The following is a 13147-nucleotide window of genomic DNA, read 5'->3' as shown; positions in this document are numbered from 1 at the left end:
TTTCTTTTTTGAATGCAGGGCATTTAATAACTTAGTGGACAAATTGCTTAAACTGATGATACATTTTCGCAGATGTAAGAGTGAAACAGAAGGCAAATTTGGTTGTTCCTCAGCACAAGGATAGTTTACGTACACCAAGAGGTAACTACTTATTTGGCCACAGAGGATGCCAGCTCACGTAGAATTTGCTTCTTTCTCCACGTCATCATCGTCGTCAACAACCTGAAATCAGATCCAGAAGTAGTTTAGGTAAACAGTTTAAACTCTCAGTCCTGTCAGATTGCACAGAGAATTTATTACACTAAATCCTTGCTGGATGCAAGGGGAACAGCAGTTATTCTACATCACTGAACGACAATGGTCACGTGAAGAAGGTAAGAAACACTTGCTATCAATAATACCAGGAGGAAATGTGGCTATGAAATGTGGCTAAAGATTAATTCCAGATTAGGAGCTGGTGAATTTATTCCAGAGGCCACCAAACAATCACTACAGGGTATCAGATTTTTAATGAGAAAGGAAAAGACTGAGTCTTCCCTTATATGAAAGAACTTGTTCCTTACATCTAACCTGAACTTTCCCTGTTTCAGTTTGAACCCGTCACCCCTTGTCCCATCCCTACAGTCCCTGATGAAGAGCCCCTCGCCAGCATCATTGTAGCCCCCTTTCAGACACTGGAAGCTGCTCTGAGGTCTCCACGCAGCTTCTCTTCTCCAGGCTGAACAGCCCCAGTGTTCTCAGCCTGGCTCCATACGGGAGCTGCTCCAGCCCCTGAGCATCCTCGTGGCCTCCTCTGGACTTGCTCCAAGAAGTCCCCAGCACATGTTGGTGCTCCGAGCTGCACAGGACACTGCAGAGTTCTGTACCTTTAGCTAAGATACAGCTTCTGACTGGGAAAAACTGCATCTACAAATCCCCTACTTTTGCTTAAATGCTGGAAAGGGACAAAGACCTTTTCCGTTTGAGAGCACGCAGCTATTACCTCTGACCAACCCACCTGTTCCACGCCTTCTACTTCAGGGATGTAGAACTGGAGCATGTTCTGTATCCCATTCTTGAGGGTGATGATGGAACTGGGACAGCTGGTACATGAACCCTGCAACTTCAGCTGCACAATCCCATCCTCAAAGCCTTTATAAATAACATCACCACCATCTTCTTGCACTGTCGGCCTGGTGGAACATGATACTCAATTTAAAGCAAGTATAGCTGAAGTATGTTTCCTTCCAGAAATCTTTAGTAAAGCTAAATTTAATACACACAAAGAACTGCCAAGACATGGGAACTATAGCCCTTTTTCTCTAAAACCATCCGATTCAATGTCCAACAACTCATACTTTGCTGGACCTTCACTGCTGTTTTACCACAAAACATAAAGCAAAACATATCGGCAGCAGCAGCAGACAAAGGAATCTCTGAAATTCTAAGGCTGAGAGCAAGCACCTCAGAGTTGAGCTTGATTCAGTCTGCAAAGCCGTATGGGTTTGCCTTAAGGCCCTCCCCACACATAATGCTGATTGCCTCATTTATGTGCCAAATACAACAGAGGTGTGTCCTACCACACCATGTACGTGCATCTGGTACCTGAGCAGGGACAGTGATAAGAAGTCCTTAAGTGCTTCCATAAATAAATCCAGCATTCATCAGAGTTTACACAGGACAGGAAAAAGCTCCAACTAGGAAAGCTTAATCCTGCTAGCAGGTGAAGAAACCAGCATCTGAGAATACATCCCGGTACCATTAGCATTCTGCAGCAAGGGCTCCTTTTGCAAGCCACAAATGCCCAGCACTGTAACTGTATCCCCACAGGAACATTTCTCCAGACCAAGCTAAAACCATCAGGTTACTCTAACAGAAGCTCTTTATGCTGCTTTTCAAAGTCACTCTTTGTGAGCTACACTCCTAAGAGAATAATCTACACATTTATTAACAACTCACCATAGAAATTATCTCCATTCCAGAAAGCCAAAGACTAAAAATTCCATTTTTCTTACTTGAAATTAGGTTTTTTAAACACACCACGGGACCTTTGAGAGCTATATTCCCTCCATCCTGCACTTTCTGACAACTTCTTTGCACATATTATTGATCAACTAAATAATAAAAGCTTTGTGTGTACACTGGTGTATACATAGCTTCTGTAAACTATCCTGCTCTCAAAGTAAGAGACACTACTGCTAATGCTCTTATCAACAGCTTCTTAGTCCATTGAGGGGACAGGGGGAAGGAAGTGAAAGAAAAATGTGAGGAAAAGCAGAAATTTGGGCACGAATTCTGTGACCATTATGAAAGAGGAAATCAAGGCCTAACAGAATCATAGAATAGTTAGGGTTGGAAAAGACATACCTGAGGGAGCTTAACCAACCACATACCCAGCAGGAGCAGGGCCTCCCGAATGAGGCTTTATACGACAGTATAAAGTATATATACGACATATATAAAGCTTTATACAACAGTATACTTGGGATACATGCTTCAACACTCAATAAATATGTTTGGGAAAAGTGCTCCAGCTTATTCCTGCTTTTCTCCTCTTTCCTTGCAGGAACATTAACCAATACCATGTGTCAGCTGTGAGACAACCACATTTTGTCATTCATACCCCTTTAAAATGCAGCAGAATTAAATAAAAAGTCCAAGTTTGCCATAAATTCTGGAAAAATTAAACTGAATTCCACGATTTTGACGCACATACAACTTCCTGCCTCCTGTAATTTGTGAGCTGGGGAAGAAGTCACCAACAAGTATTCGACATGAGAAACATCAGACATTTTCCCCTGCATCTAAAATGTCAAGCTGCTTACTCCTTTCAGTTCACTTTGGAAGGCAATTAATGAGCATAAAAACACCCTTCAGGTACACATCATGATCCACAGCCCCCCATGAGACTTCATTAGTTACCACCAGTCTCTAAATTCAAGCCATGTTAAAACACCAACAAAACTGCAACAGAATGCAAGGACAAAAATCCATTGAAGCCCAGACAGTAAAGGAAACCCACTTGTAAATTCTCCTTTAGAGTACTATACAAGAATATAACCTAGTTTGGAATACTCGGAAGGGAAGGACATGTACAATTAAGACACAGACTAACACAACAGAGGAAAAAAATACCTTAATAGCAAAGACTGTGCTGTTTTCACTTTTTAAAAGTAAACCAGGTTAAACCAATGGACCTGCTCAAATGCATTACGGAGGGTAAGGCTATATACTGCTCTAAAGTCACTGAGCAATAAGGACTCTGTTCCACACATAGTTTGCTTAAACAGGGAAACTAGACGGAAAGCTTTCAACTAGACGAAACAGCACTCTCAACTCTGGCCCATTTTGCACTTTAACTGGATACTGGACGATGAAATCACACATATCCAGAGAAAAACACATTGTTCCCTAAATGAATCCAATCCCCAAGACTAACTCACTCCCATCTCACACTTATGTTCCCAGTTGTCGTGGTTTAAACCCAACCACAAACCTCGTTCACTCACTCCCCCCCCTTCTTGCCCTCCCCAGGACACCAGTTTACCTTATTCTTGTATCCAGCAGTTCTTTAATCATCAATACAACTTCATCATCATCTTCTGATGCACCTTGGGAAAGGCAAAAAGTGCAAATCAGAACTTGGAGAGAATTCTGATGATTACTAACAGTGTATATCCATTATGGCAGAATGGGAGAGCATAAACCCCATCACTGAGGTGACTGAAACCAAAAGGTATAAGTCTCAATTTAGAGCAGCTTCTTCTGCATTGTCCTTATTTACATCCCAGGCCTCCACCAACAAAAACCAGTATCAGTTCAGAGTTCTCAGCAGGCAAAGGCCATAACAGACAATAGCAGTCCCACCTTTTAAAGGAAGCAACAACTAACATTCAGTAAGGATTAATGGATCAAGGCAGGGTCCTCAAAAGGTTTTAGCACCAAGAAAACAAAGCAGGAGAAGAATTATGACCATGGCTGGCTTTAGCAGTCCTGGATGCAATTTTGAGCTCAGTGTTAGTCTCACAGAAGCATTTTTAGGACAACTTTTCCAAATAAAATAAAGCCTATGTGAATATTGAAATCCAATCCAGACATAAGAGAGGAACTCAATAGCCATAACCTTCCTTAAAACAGCGAGAAAATTGTTTTAAGTTGTTAAGTTGCAAATGAGAAAATAAATAGCAAAATACTGCCCCTGAGCTAAATATTCAGTTAGTTTCAGTTCCTCTCATTACGGTTTGGAAGAGACTTCTTACAATTTCTTGTTCATTTGAGACCATAAACCTACCATTAAGCTTGGGCACGCTTTTTGATTTAAGGAGGGAAATAAAACCCTTTGCAGGTGCCCATACAAGAAGGGTCTGCCACAAAACCCCACAGCTTTCTAAAGCCTCAAAAGTATTTCACACACAGGAAGTATATGTGAGGAACAAGCAGAGGCTCTTCTGGATGTCACATAAACTAACCCCAAAGCCAGATACCGGCCTCTTCCTGAGGAGTTTGATTTACCTGTATCTGCCCTAGGTGCCTCATCGGTGACTACAGGTAAGCCGGAGGCAAAGAAATCCATTATAGTTGCATAAATATCTGGTTTGAGTAAGTTCCAATCCAGGTCTTCGCTATCCTGTGAGAATCAGGTGAAGAAAGAAAGAAAGAGTAAAACCAGCCTCCTAAATTAAGCAGAGATTCTTATTTTAAAGATACCATAATGGGCTCTCACATTCAGTGCATGGATTTGACTTCATGGTTTTGTCAGGTCCAGGTACAGCTTGGCCAAAAAAGTCCAGTAAGACTCATCTTATAATGGTCAATAGAAAGGTTTCCTTGTTTGCAAGCAAAATGCTATTAAAGCATTAGCTAAAGAGGTGAAAGTCTCCTAAATACATTATTTAACACATATTTCTACCCAACCATTTCAGAGACTTGAGACTGTTTGGTCCCATTTTGAGCCAAATTATCATGCCTTGACTTAGCCTGTGCTCTTCACACAGTGAGAGGATACCTGCAGGGTTACTCCCACCACCTTATCTCTGTTGACATGAGCTCCACACCTTGGGTAAACACAGTGAGCTCTGAATCCATCCCCATCACACAGCCATTCACTTGGAAACCTTCTGGAGGTCATCCAGTCCCAATTCACATCTAACACTGAGCCAGCTTCCAAGCTACCATGTTGCACAGGGCCTCATGCTGACCATTTCCAAGATCAAGGACTCTACAGCTTTGGGCAACCTAATCCAGGGCTCATACACACTTTATCATGTGTTTTGCTTTTATACTAAAGGCAATTCCCTTTATGCTGCTTGTGAACATTGCCTCTGATACTTTCATGACACACACCCAGGAGTCTGACTGGATCTTCGCTATGGCCATTTCTTAAGACAGCTGGATCTCAGCTCATCTTTCAGCACATCCGAATCTCTGCTCTGCTTACCTTGGTGATCGTGATGAAGTCTGGTCCGAAGAAAACACTTTTAACTCCTTCAATTTTGAATAACTGTCTGTTAAGAAAACAAAAACCCAAGCCAACACACATTTCAGGCAAACTCCTAAGATTTATTTAATCTGTCAGAGAAAAAACGTTCTAGAATATACCTCTAGACAAAAATAAGCACTAAAATCAGAGCCATTAGGAGAAACAGTTACTTCACCTACAGCTTAGTAAAAGCCAGGAAATCCTGCTGTGAACCAGTGTATGAAGTAAGACTGAACACATCTCTTACAGGATCCGTGTTACTCTCTCTACAGTTCTTTGAAGGCAAAATCATAATCTGTATAAAAAGCTGTTTGCTCAGCATCAAACCCTGTAGGTACCTATTGTTTCAGAGAGGACTAGTGCAAATATAAGGAATGGTCCTGAGATTAAAGTTATTCAAAGTAACTGAGCTCAAAAAAAGCTCCCTTCAATTCTGATGCCATTAAATAAAAGGATTAGTGCCAAGCAGTCCACAAGGCTTTAACACCCAACTCACTTTGTGAGCAATCTTCAACAGTTTTAGTCATTCAGGTAGTAAAAGCTAAAGATTCATATTCAATTGCTTGAGAGGGCTCCATACAGCATCCAACAACCAGGTCATAAATTAGCACACAGCCAAAGCAACACAAGAGCTTAGATAGGAGGCAAGAGCAGATGTTTGACAATGAAGTGCAAAAAGCAGAATGAGAATGCAAAAGCCAATTTCCACAAATGGTTATATACACCCCAACAAATTCATCCACAAAATAAAGAAATGATGCTACTCCTGAAAAGGCATTTTTGTAACTCTGTGTGTGTGTGCACGCGTGTGTGTGTGAAATCTCCTGTAAAACATCAAAAATGCAATGAAGGAATTGGAAGTCTCATCACAAAGGTATGTGTGATGCAAAGAGATTTCACAATAGCCATCCGAAAGCATTTCTACACACGAAACAGTTACACATGTTCTGGGTTTTTACATCACTAAATCAACTGCATTTTAAGTTATTCAAACAATGACATTATGTAAGTGCACCAAATCACCCTGGATCAACCAAAATGATACTCCCCCATTCATCCCCTTCAGGAAGCTTTTAATACTTCTTTGGAAAATGAATATTCCCTATTAAAATAAATGAGTATTCCATTTACAAAAAACATAATCTGGGTTTTAAGGATATAGACAGTTTTTTCCCCATTAACCGGCATGATACACATAACCAAGCTGGTTTGCCAGGGTACACATTCTACCACATACATCCTCTTCAATGAAAATGTCTATTTGCAGGTACATGACAACAAAACACTCCTTTCTGACAGTTGACTGCACTCTGCAGCCTGATGTACTTTGGCACACCCTACAGCTTCAGCATCCCATCAACACGTGATGTCCTCACAACCCATTCACGCTGTACTTCTTTAATTAGCAGAGCTTCGCTCATAAATATCCTGTTTGTACAAACAGCTCTACAACAGTTGGAATCATCAGAGCTGCGTGTTTGATAACTCTACAGCTCCTGCAGAGTGCCATGTGAAACAGCTTCTACTTTTGCATATAATTCTTCCAACATATAAAGATGACTTAAACTGGGATCTCCAGAGGTAACCTACTGCAGCACCTCTGGGGCTCGGGCTCAGACTGAAGCCCTTCCACCCATATAATGGATAAGGGTTCTTTTCAGAGGCAAATGTGAAAGCAATGATGCAAAAGGGATGATTCCAAGTATTCCCAGAGAGACTTGTGAGGGTCTGTTTCCCAACTGTGAGAAGTTGCGTGATTTCCAAGTAACTACTTGAATTAAGAGTGTTCTGATGGGAATGATTTTGTGAACTCAGGGCCAGAGGTCTCACTGTTCAAGAATGCTGATTTATGATACCACTCAATCCAGCTACATGAACTAGAGCACAATGATACAGAAATGGGGAGTACAGACACAGGGAAGGACTCCTTTAGTAACAACAATCCTCCCAGCTTTAATTTTATGCACAAGGAAAGCATCATTAAAAACTGAAATCCAACGAAGCTGTTCCTGAGTATAAGGAGCAGAACGAGCTTAAAAACATCAGTTGTCACCACACAGCCCATAGTGATCCCCCCCCCCCTTCCCCATTTAATAATACCTTGCTAAAGGTGAGCAAAATGCTGCAGCTGGATTGGAAAACTCCATAGTCCTTGACCCCAGCACTTCCTTCCCAGGAATAAACTTCAAACTGTTTGGATTTGGTGTGTCCTGAGTTTGAATAAACATCCCTCTTACTGGAAATTAAAGCAAACAAACAAAACAAAAAACAGAAAGAAGAAAAACAGTGTAATCAAACCTAAGTAGCTTAAATGGAATCGAGGATCCTAATTCTTCAGCAAGCCAAGGGCAATGGCTGTGCTATAGCAAACAGCAGCAGTGACAGTTTAAAGCACAATGCAGTGGGTTCCACAAAAGCTTTCAGACACAAAGACTGATAAACACAGGAACATCATCTCATGGCAAACAAGATGATAAAGGGAAGCTTGTCTTTGCTCCTTTTGCTAGCTTTTTATTTACTAAAAGCCATCCTACTACAACAGCAGGAGGCCAGTCCCATCCTCCCTTCCTACTGAAGGCCAAGAGAAACAACCTTCACATCTGTTGTGTTCAGGTTTCTTAATTTTATGATGCTCAAATGCTGATCAGTCCCTCTTCCAGCATTATCATTTCCTCTTGAAAGCATAGTCAGTTTTATAAACCCTCTCTTGAAGACAGACATGATTTATGGGGTTTGGGCTTCATCTCATTTTTCAGCACTATAAAAAAGAAAACCAAGTGCAACAAGAGTTACAGCGAACCACCCCTGCCTATACTTTCCACAGTGAAAAACTATTCTAAGCGATCACTTATCCTCCAGAAACTGAACTGACCAAACAACTCAACATAAAATTACTTACAATTCACTGGCAAAGATGTTTAAAAGATTCATTTTTACTGAAGTTCCTTTTATGGAGTGGGTATGCCTTGCAACAGCTGAATGTAAATAAACTGGTCTTGACTGAAAGTTAATACTCTACATTTAATGGTCTACATTTAATAGTGTATTTTCCTGCAGACGTGTCCACTCAGCATATTCCTAATGGCCCACTGAAGCTGAACACCAGTTAGGGACAGTCTCTTGTCTTCTTTCTAGTTCTCCTCCTTCCTAACTCTCCCTGCACATCAAAGAACACAATGATAGCCAAACATTCAGGGAATAAAAACGCATTTTAAGCCAAAAAATCTCTAGGAACTAATATTTATAAACAAACACTAGTTGAGAAACAAACTCACAGAACTCAAAAACATGCAACAGGGATTTAGAGCAGCAAAAAGAGCTGACATTTTCATTTCTGCAAAGTGCCATTTTGCTCATGACTCTTTAGTATTAGATGACAAATGACACTACTTATAGGTTGCCAAATTGTTACTGTATGTGTCTGTCATGGTAACAACCCATCTGACTTCAACATGCACAGTGGCAAAGCACACACACGCATTTTCTAGCATGGATATTCTTAGTTTTAACATGGAAAGAATAATCCCAACGGAGCAAGCTTTACCCACAGGGATGGAAAAAGTACTCATCTTCCAAACCCAGCTGGCATCCAAAATCATATCCAGTGTAACAGTGTAGTTTACAAATGACCAACAATGGGGGATTTGGATGGTGTAAACTGAGTACAATGCCCAGTTTTTGAAAGCAATGGGTCACATTATTCATCTACCATCTCTAACACCCTGAAACACAAATGGCTGCTAAAAGGTATCTGTGTGGGGGGCCTCTGTATTTAGAATTGACTTCTGCAGTTGAGGATCTGCCTTCCTAAGACCAGGATTTTCAATCATGAATCAATCTGGAGAGTTCTTTGCACAGCTGTGAAAATAACTCATTTGGAATTTATTATTGCATACTTGGTAACTGCATTTACATCAAATATCTACAGTGCTTCTTTCAACCCTCTGTGAAACACTTGGTATATGCCCGTGCATGCGCCTAGAGCATCAGCCTAGAATCAGCTCAAGGTAAGAGGAAGATACCAGAGGCCACTGTTAGGATACTTGCAGAAGCAGGTAAAATCCTACATTTACTTGTCAGAGTCTGTCTGTTGAGTAAAACTGGGAGAGGAAAAATGGTGCTGGAGCTGATAAGACAGTACTTGTCTGCAATCAAAACCAAAAAGAACCTTCTGCCTGAGCAGACTCATTTAAATTAGATTTCCACTTGTGACTAATGCCATGCAACAGCACCTGCAGAACGTGTCTCACACTCTTCCTACTGGAACATTAGCCACGTTGTGGTAATGGCACATGACCACAGGCAATGTGCAGGCAGGTGCAAACCCACTGTTTTTCTGCACGGCAAATTTCAGACTATTGCTAATTTTTCTGAGCATCAGAGCCTATCCCCAAAACTGGCAGGAACAGCAAAGTCAGTCTGAAACATTGCTTTTTCAGGATAACACCAGGTTGCAGACAATTTTAGCGAAGCATGCCAAGACGGGGGGAAATTAAAACAAGAGAGTATTGCAGGCTTAGGAATGAAAAGCTTTGCCCCCATCCTTGCCAGGTTCTAGCTGGACAGCCAGCAGTTTTATCTGGCAGAACTCAGGAGCTGAAGCTGGACAGAAGGCAACGCAAAGTCTTTCACAACAGATACACTTACACTAAGAAATTAAATTAAGAAGGGCAGCAAAGCCCAAATAATACTTTGCACTAACAAAGCCCCTCGTAAGCCTTGGCAGCTGAATGACATAGAACAAACATGCATAATCAAGCACGAAGTGAGCCATCCAAACCTCTCCAAGCTCCAAATGCACTAAAACTGCATTAAAAACCACGTAGGAAATGTGACACCACTCGGCTTTCAGAAGGAGTAACAAACCATCATTACTGCCGCAAGACACAAAGCCACAGTACATTCATCTCTTCATTTTTAACCAGTATTTACCTGCATTATGCCACACTGCAGGTGGAAGAAATGTTTTCTTTTGCACAAGCTGGTGGAAACACTGTTGAGGTGTCAAATTGTGATCTTTCACCATCATACGACAGAACCTAGAGAAAAAGAATTTTACTAACAATTCCCAAATTGCACTACTCCACAGACAGAGCGTTTTGCATGCTTCTCTCTTGGATAATGTAGCAGGCTGGATCACAGAGACAGAGCTCGCAGGTTTTAGCCCCCTAAAACATTAATCCAGACTCCTTCAGTCTCTAAAGCCAGGCAAATCACCATACTTACTTGTGACAGAAGAGGACAAATCACCCTAAAGAAACCCTTTGTCATCTTCTTGACAGTAGCCAGTGCCTAGAAACGTAGCTTGGACTAAATACTTGATTTTCAGAAGATTACAGACAGCTGAGATGAATCCAGCATCAAGCACCCGAGGCTGAATCAAGGCCAGAATTCAATCCTATACTCTGTGGGTTTAGCTGGTCAAAGATAAGGGTCTCCTATGGGACTCTCAGAAGCTACAAGCAAGCTAAAAAGTTAATGCAATGGCTACCCTTACACTAATTGCCGTAAGAAAAACATAGCAGGACACTTGGATAAGAGATAAAACCCCTCTCAGCTACTCACACCAAGCCATACCTCACCCCTGTCCACCTCTATCCACTTCCTCCCTTGGAGGAATAAAGAAACTCAGTACATTCCTGTACAAGTATTGCTCCAGAATTAAAACAGACCAGTTATAAAGAGGCCCTGCTCCATGCTGGCCATTAGCAGCCAAAACAGGGGTGGTGTCATCTGCTCAGATGGGGTTAAGAGGGGGAAGAGCAGAGAGGAAAAGAACTATAAAAGAAAAAGGAAGGGGCAGCGATGGAGTAACAGGCCTAACTTTCATAGAATCATAGAATAGTTTGGGTTGGAAAGGACCTCAAAATCATCCAGTTCCAACCCCCCTGCCATGGGCAGGGACACCTCACACTAAACCATCCCACACAAGGCTTTGTCCAACCTGGCCCTGAACACTGCCAGGGATGGAGCACTCACAACCTCCCTGGGCAACCCATTCCAGTGCCTCACCACCCTCACAGGAAAGAATTTCCTCCTTAGATCCAATCTAAACTTCCCCTGTTTAAGTTTTAACCCGTTACCCCTTGTCCCGTCACTGCAGTCCCTGACAAAGAGTCCCTCCCCAGCATCCCTATAGGGCCCCTTCAGGTACTGGAAGGCTGCTCTGAGGTCCCCACGCAGCTTCTCTTCTCCAGGCTGAACAGCCCCAACTTCCTCAGCCTGGCTCCATACGGGAGGTGCTCCAGCCCCTGAGCAGCCTCGTGGCCTCCTCTGGACTTGTTCCAACAGTTCCATGTCCTTTTTATGCTGAGCACACCAGAACTGCACAGAGCTAAGGTATCTCAGAGCTAAGTGACAATCAGAAGATGAACCAAAATCCACCTTGTTTCACAGATACCATGTACTGAGGACTCATTACTTCTGGTTTCTCTCCTCCGTTTGGGATACAGGGGAGGGAAAGCAGGTAAACTAAATACATTACAGTAACAGGGGCTGGTAAGAGAGGCAGCGACTCTCTGAGGGGGTCATAAATCGGAGCACAAGCACAATACCAGGTCCAGATTCCTCAAACATGGGAACAGGAGGAAAGCTGTGTCAGGAATGCACCTCCTCACTGTGAGTGAATGAGCACGAACGCGGAAAAGGTCTGAATCATGTTGTTTGCTTACTTTCGCGGTCTTGATAGCAGGTAGCGAGGCCACAATGGGATGTGAGGAAGGGCCCTCAAGTTCTCCTTTCCCCCTTAGGTTTGGGGAATGACGATGAGTCCATTTCACACCAGATGTGCCCACAACTACACTGCCCTCTGATTTTCCCCTTATTACAGTCTCTAGCACTTGCGCTGGGGGGAATTTCCCCTTACTGCTTGGCCCTAAGGACACATAACACGGAAAGGGGGTCCAGTGCCCCTCACTACACGATCCTATGCACATATCGGGGCGAATGACTCCTTGTAGCCCTATGTGGGGAATTCCGCCTCATTCCTCACACCTTTGTGCGTAGGAGACCGGCAGACCCTCAGGGGAAGGCCCTCAGCACCTGGGTAGTGGGTAGCGGGGGGGGGGGGGCGGAATTAACCCCTCGCTGTTATAATGGTGTAGAGAGAAGAAACAGACTTTCACTCCCCGTCTGTAACGAGGGGAGGCAGGAAATAACTTCACCCTCCTCCGCGGCGCGGAAGGGAAGCGGAAGAGAGACCGCGGCCTGCGAGGTCGCGGTGCCGCTCGCTGCGACGCAGCCACCCCCAGCCGCGTGGGGCGAGGAGCGAGAGGGGACCCCTCGGGGGAATAAACCCGGGTTCCCTCCTCCGGGCCGGGGCAGCGCGGAGCCCCGCGGTCACCTACCGGGAGCCCAGCCCCGCAGCCGCGCCGAGCCACCGCGCGGCCGCCATCTTGCCTCTCCTCAGCGCCGCTCCCCGCAGGGCTGAGGCGCGGCGGCGGCCCCTGGCGGCGGCGGGCGGGCGGGCGGGCGGGAGTGGGGCCTTGTGCTGCCCCTCTGCGGCTTCGTGATCCGAGAGAAATTAACGTTTTTTAGCCCTCCAACCACCACTTTTCCCTTCTTTTTTAATATTTTATATCATTGCGGCGCATTCCAGAGCGATGAGGCCCCACTGTGCGCATCCCAGCCGCTGGCATCGCTTCAGCACCCTCTGCAAGCGGCGGGGTTACCACACACAGCGCTGGGCTG

The 13147-nt window shown here is 43.7% G+C and overlaps 1 protein-coding gene across 4 annotated transcripts; it reads right to left on the bottom strand.

Moving 5' to 3' along the window:
- NFU1 (NFU1 iron-sulfur cluster scaffold) lies at positions 1 to 12895 on the bottom strand. Of its 4 annotated transcripts, none has more exons than XM_065659105.1 (8): positions 12805 to 12895; positions 10391 to 10497; positions 7559 to 7694; positions 5417 to 5483; positions 4492 to 4606; positions 3527 to 3590; positions 998 to 1172; positions 1 to 222 (listed from the first exon to the last, which is right to left on the bottom strand). In XM_065659105.1, exons 1-8 carry the CDS (start codon positions 12849 to 12851, stop codon positions 175 to 177), a joined length of 759 nt encoding a protein of 252 aa, XP_065515177.1. In that variant the 5' UTR covers positions 12852 to 12895; the 3' UTR covers positions 1 to 174. The 4 variants fall into 4 exon arrangements, with proteins under 4 accessions (XP_065515177.1, XP_065515178.1, XP_065515179.1 ...); XM_065659106.1 differs by lacking the exon at positions 12805 to 12895 and adding an exon at positions 12130 to 12457; XM_065659107.1 differs by lacking the exon at positions 12805 to 12895 and adding an exon at positions 10685 to 10703.
- Positions 12896 to 13147: the final 252 nt, after the last annotated feature.

Source organism: Lathamus discolor, chromosome 22 (assembly GCF_037157495.1).
Source record: "Lathamus discolor isolate bLatDis1 chromosome 22, bLatDis1.hap1, whole genome shotgun sequence".
Classification (NCBI taxonomy): domain Eukaryota; kingdom Metazoa; phylum Chordata; class Aves; order Psittaciformes; family Psittacidae; genus Lathamus; species Lathamus discolor.
Note: the sequence above shows the minus strand (reverse complement) of the source record. Positions and strands in the feature narration are given on the sequence as shown.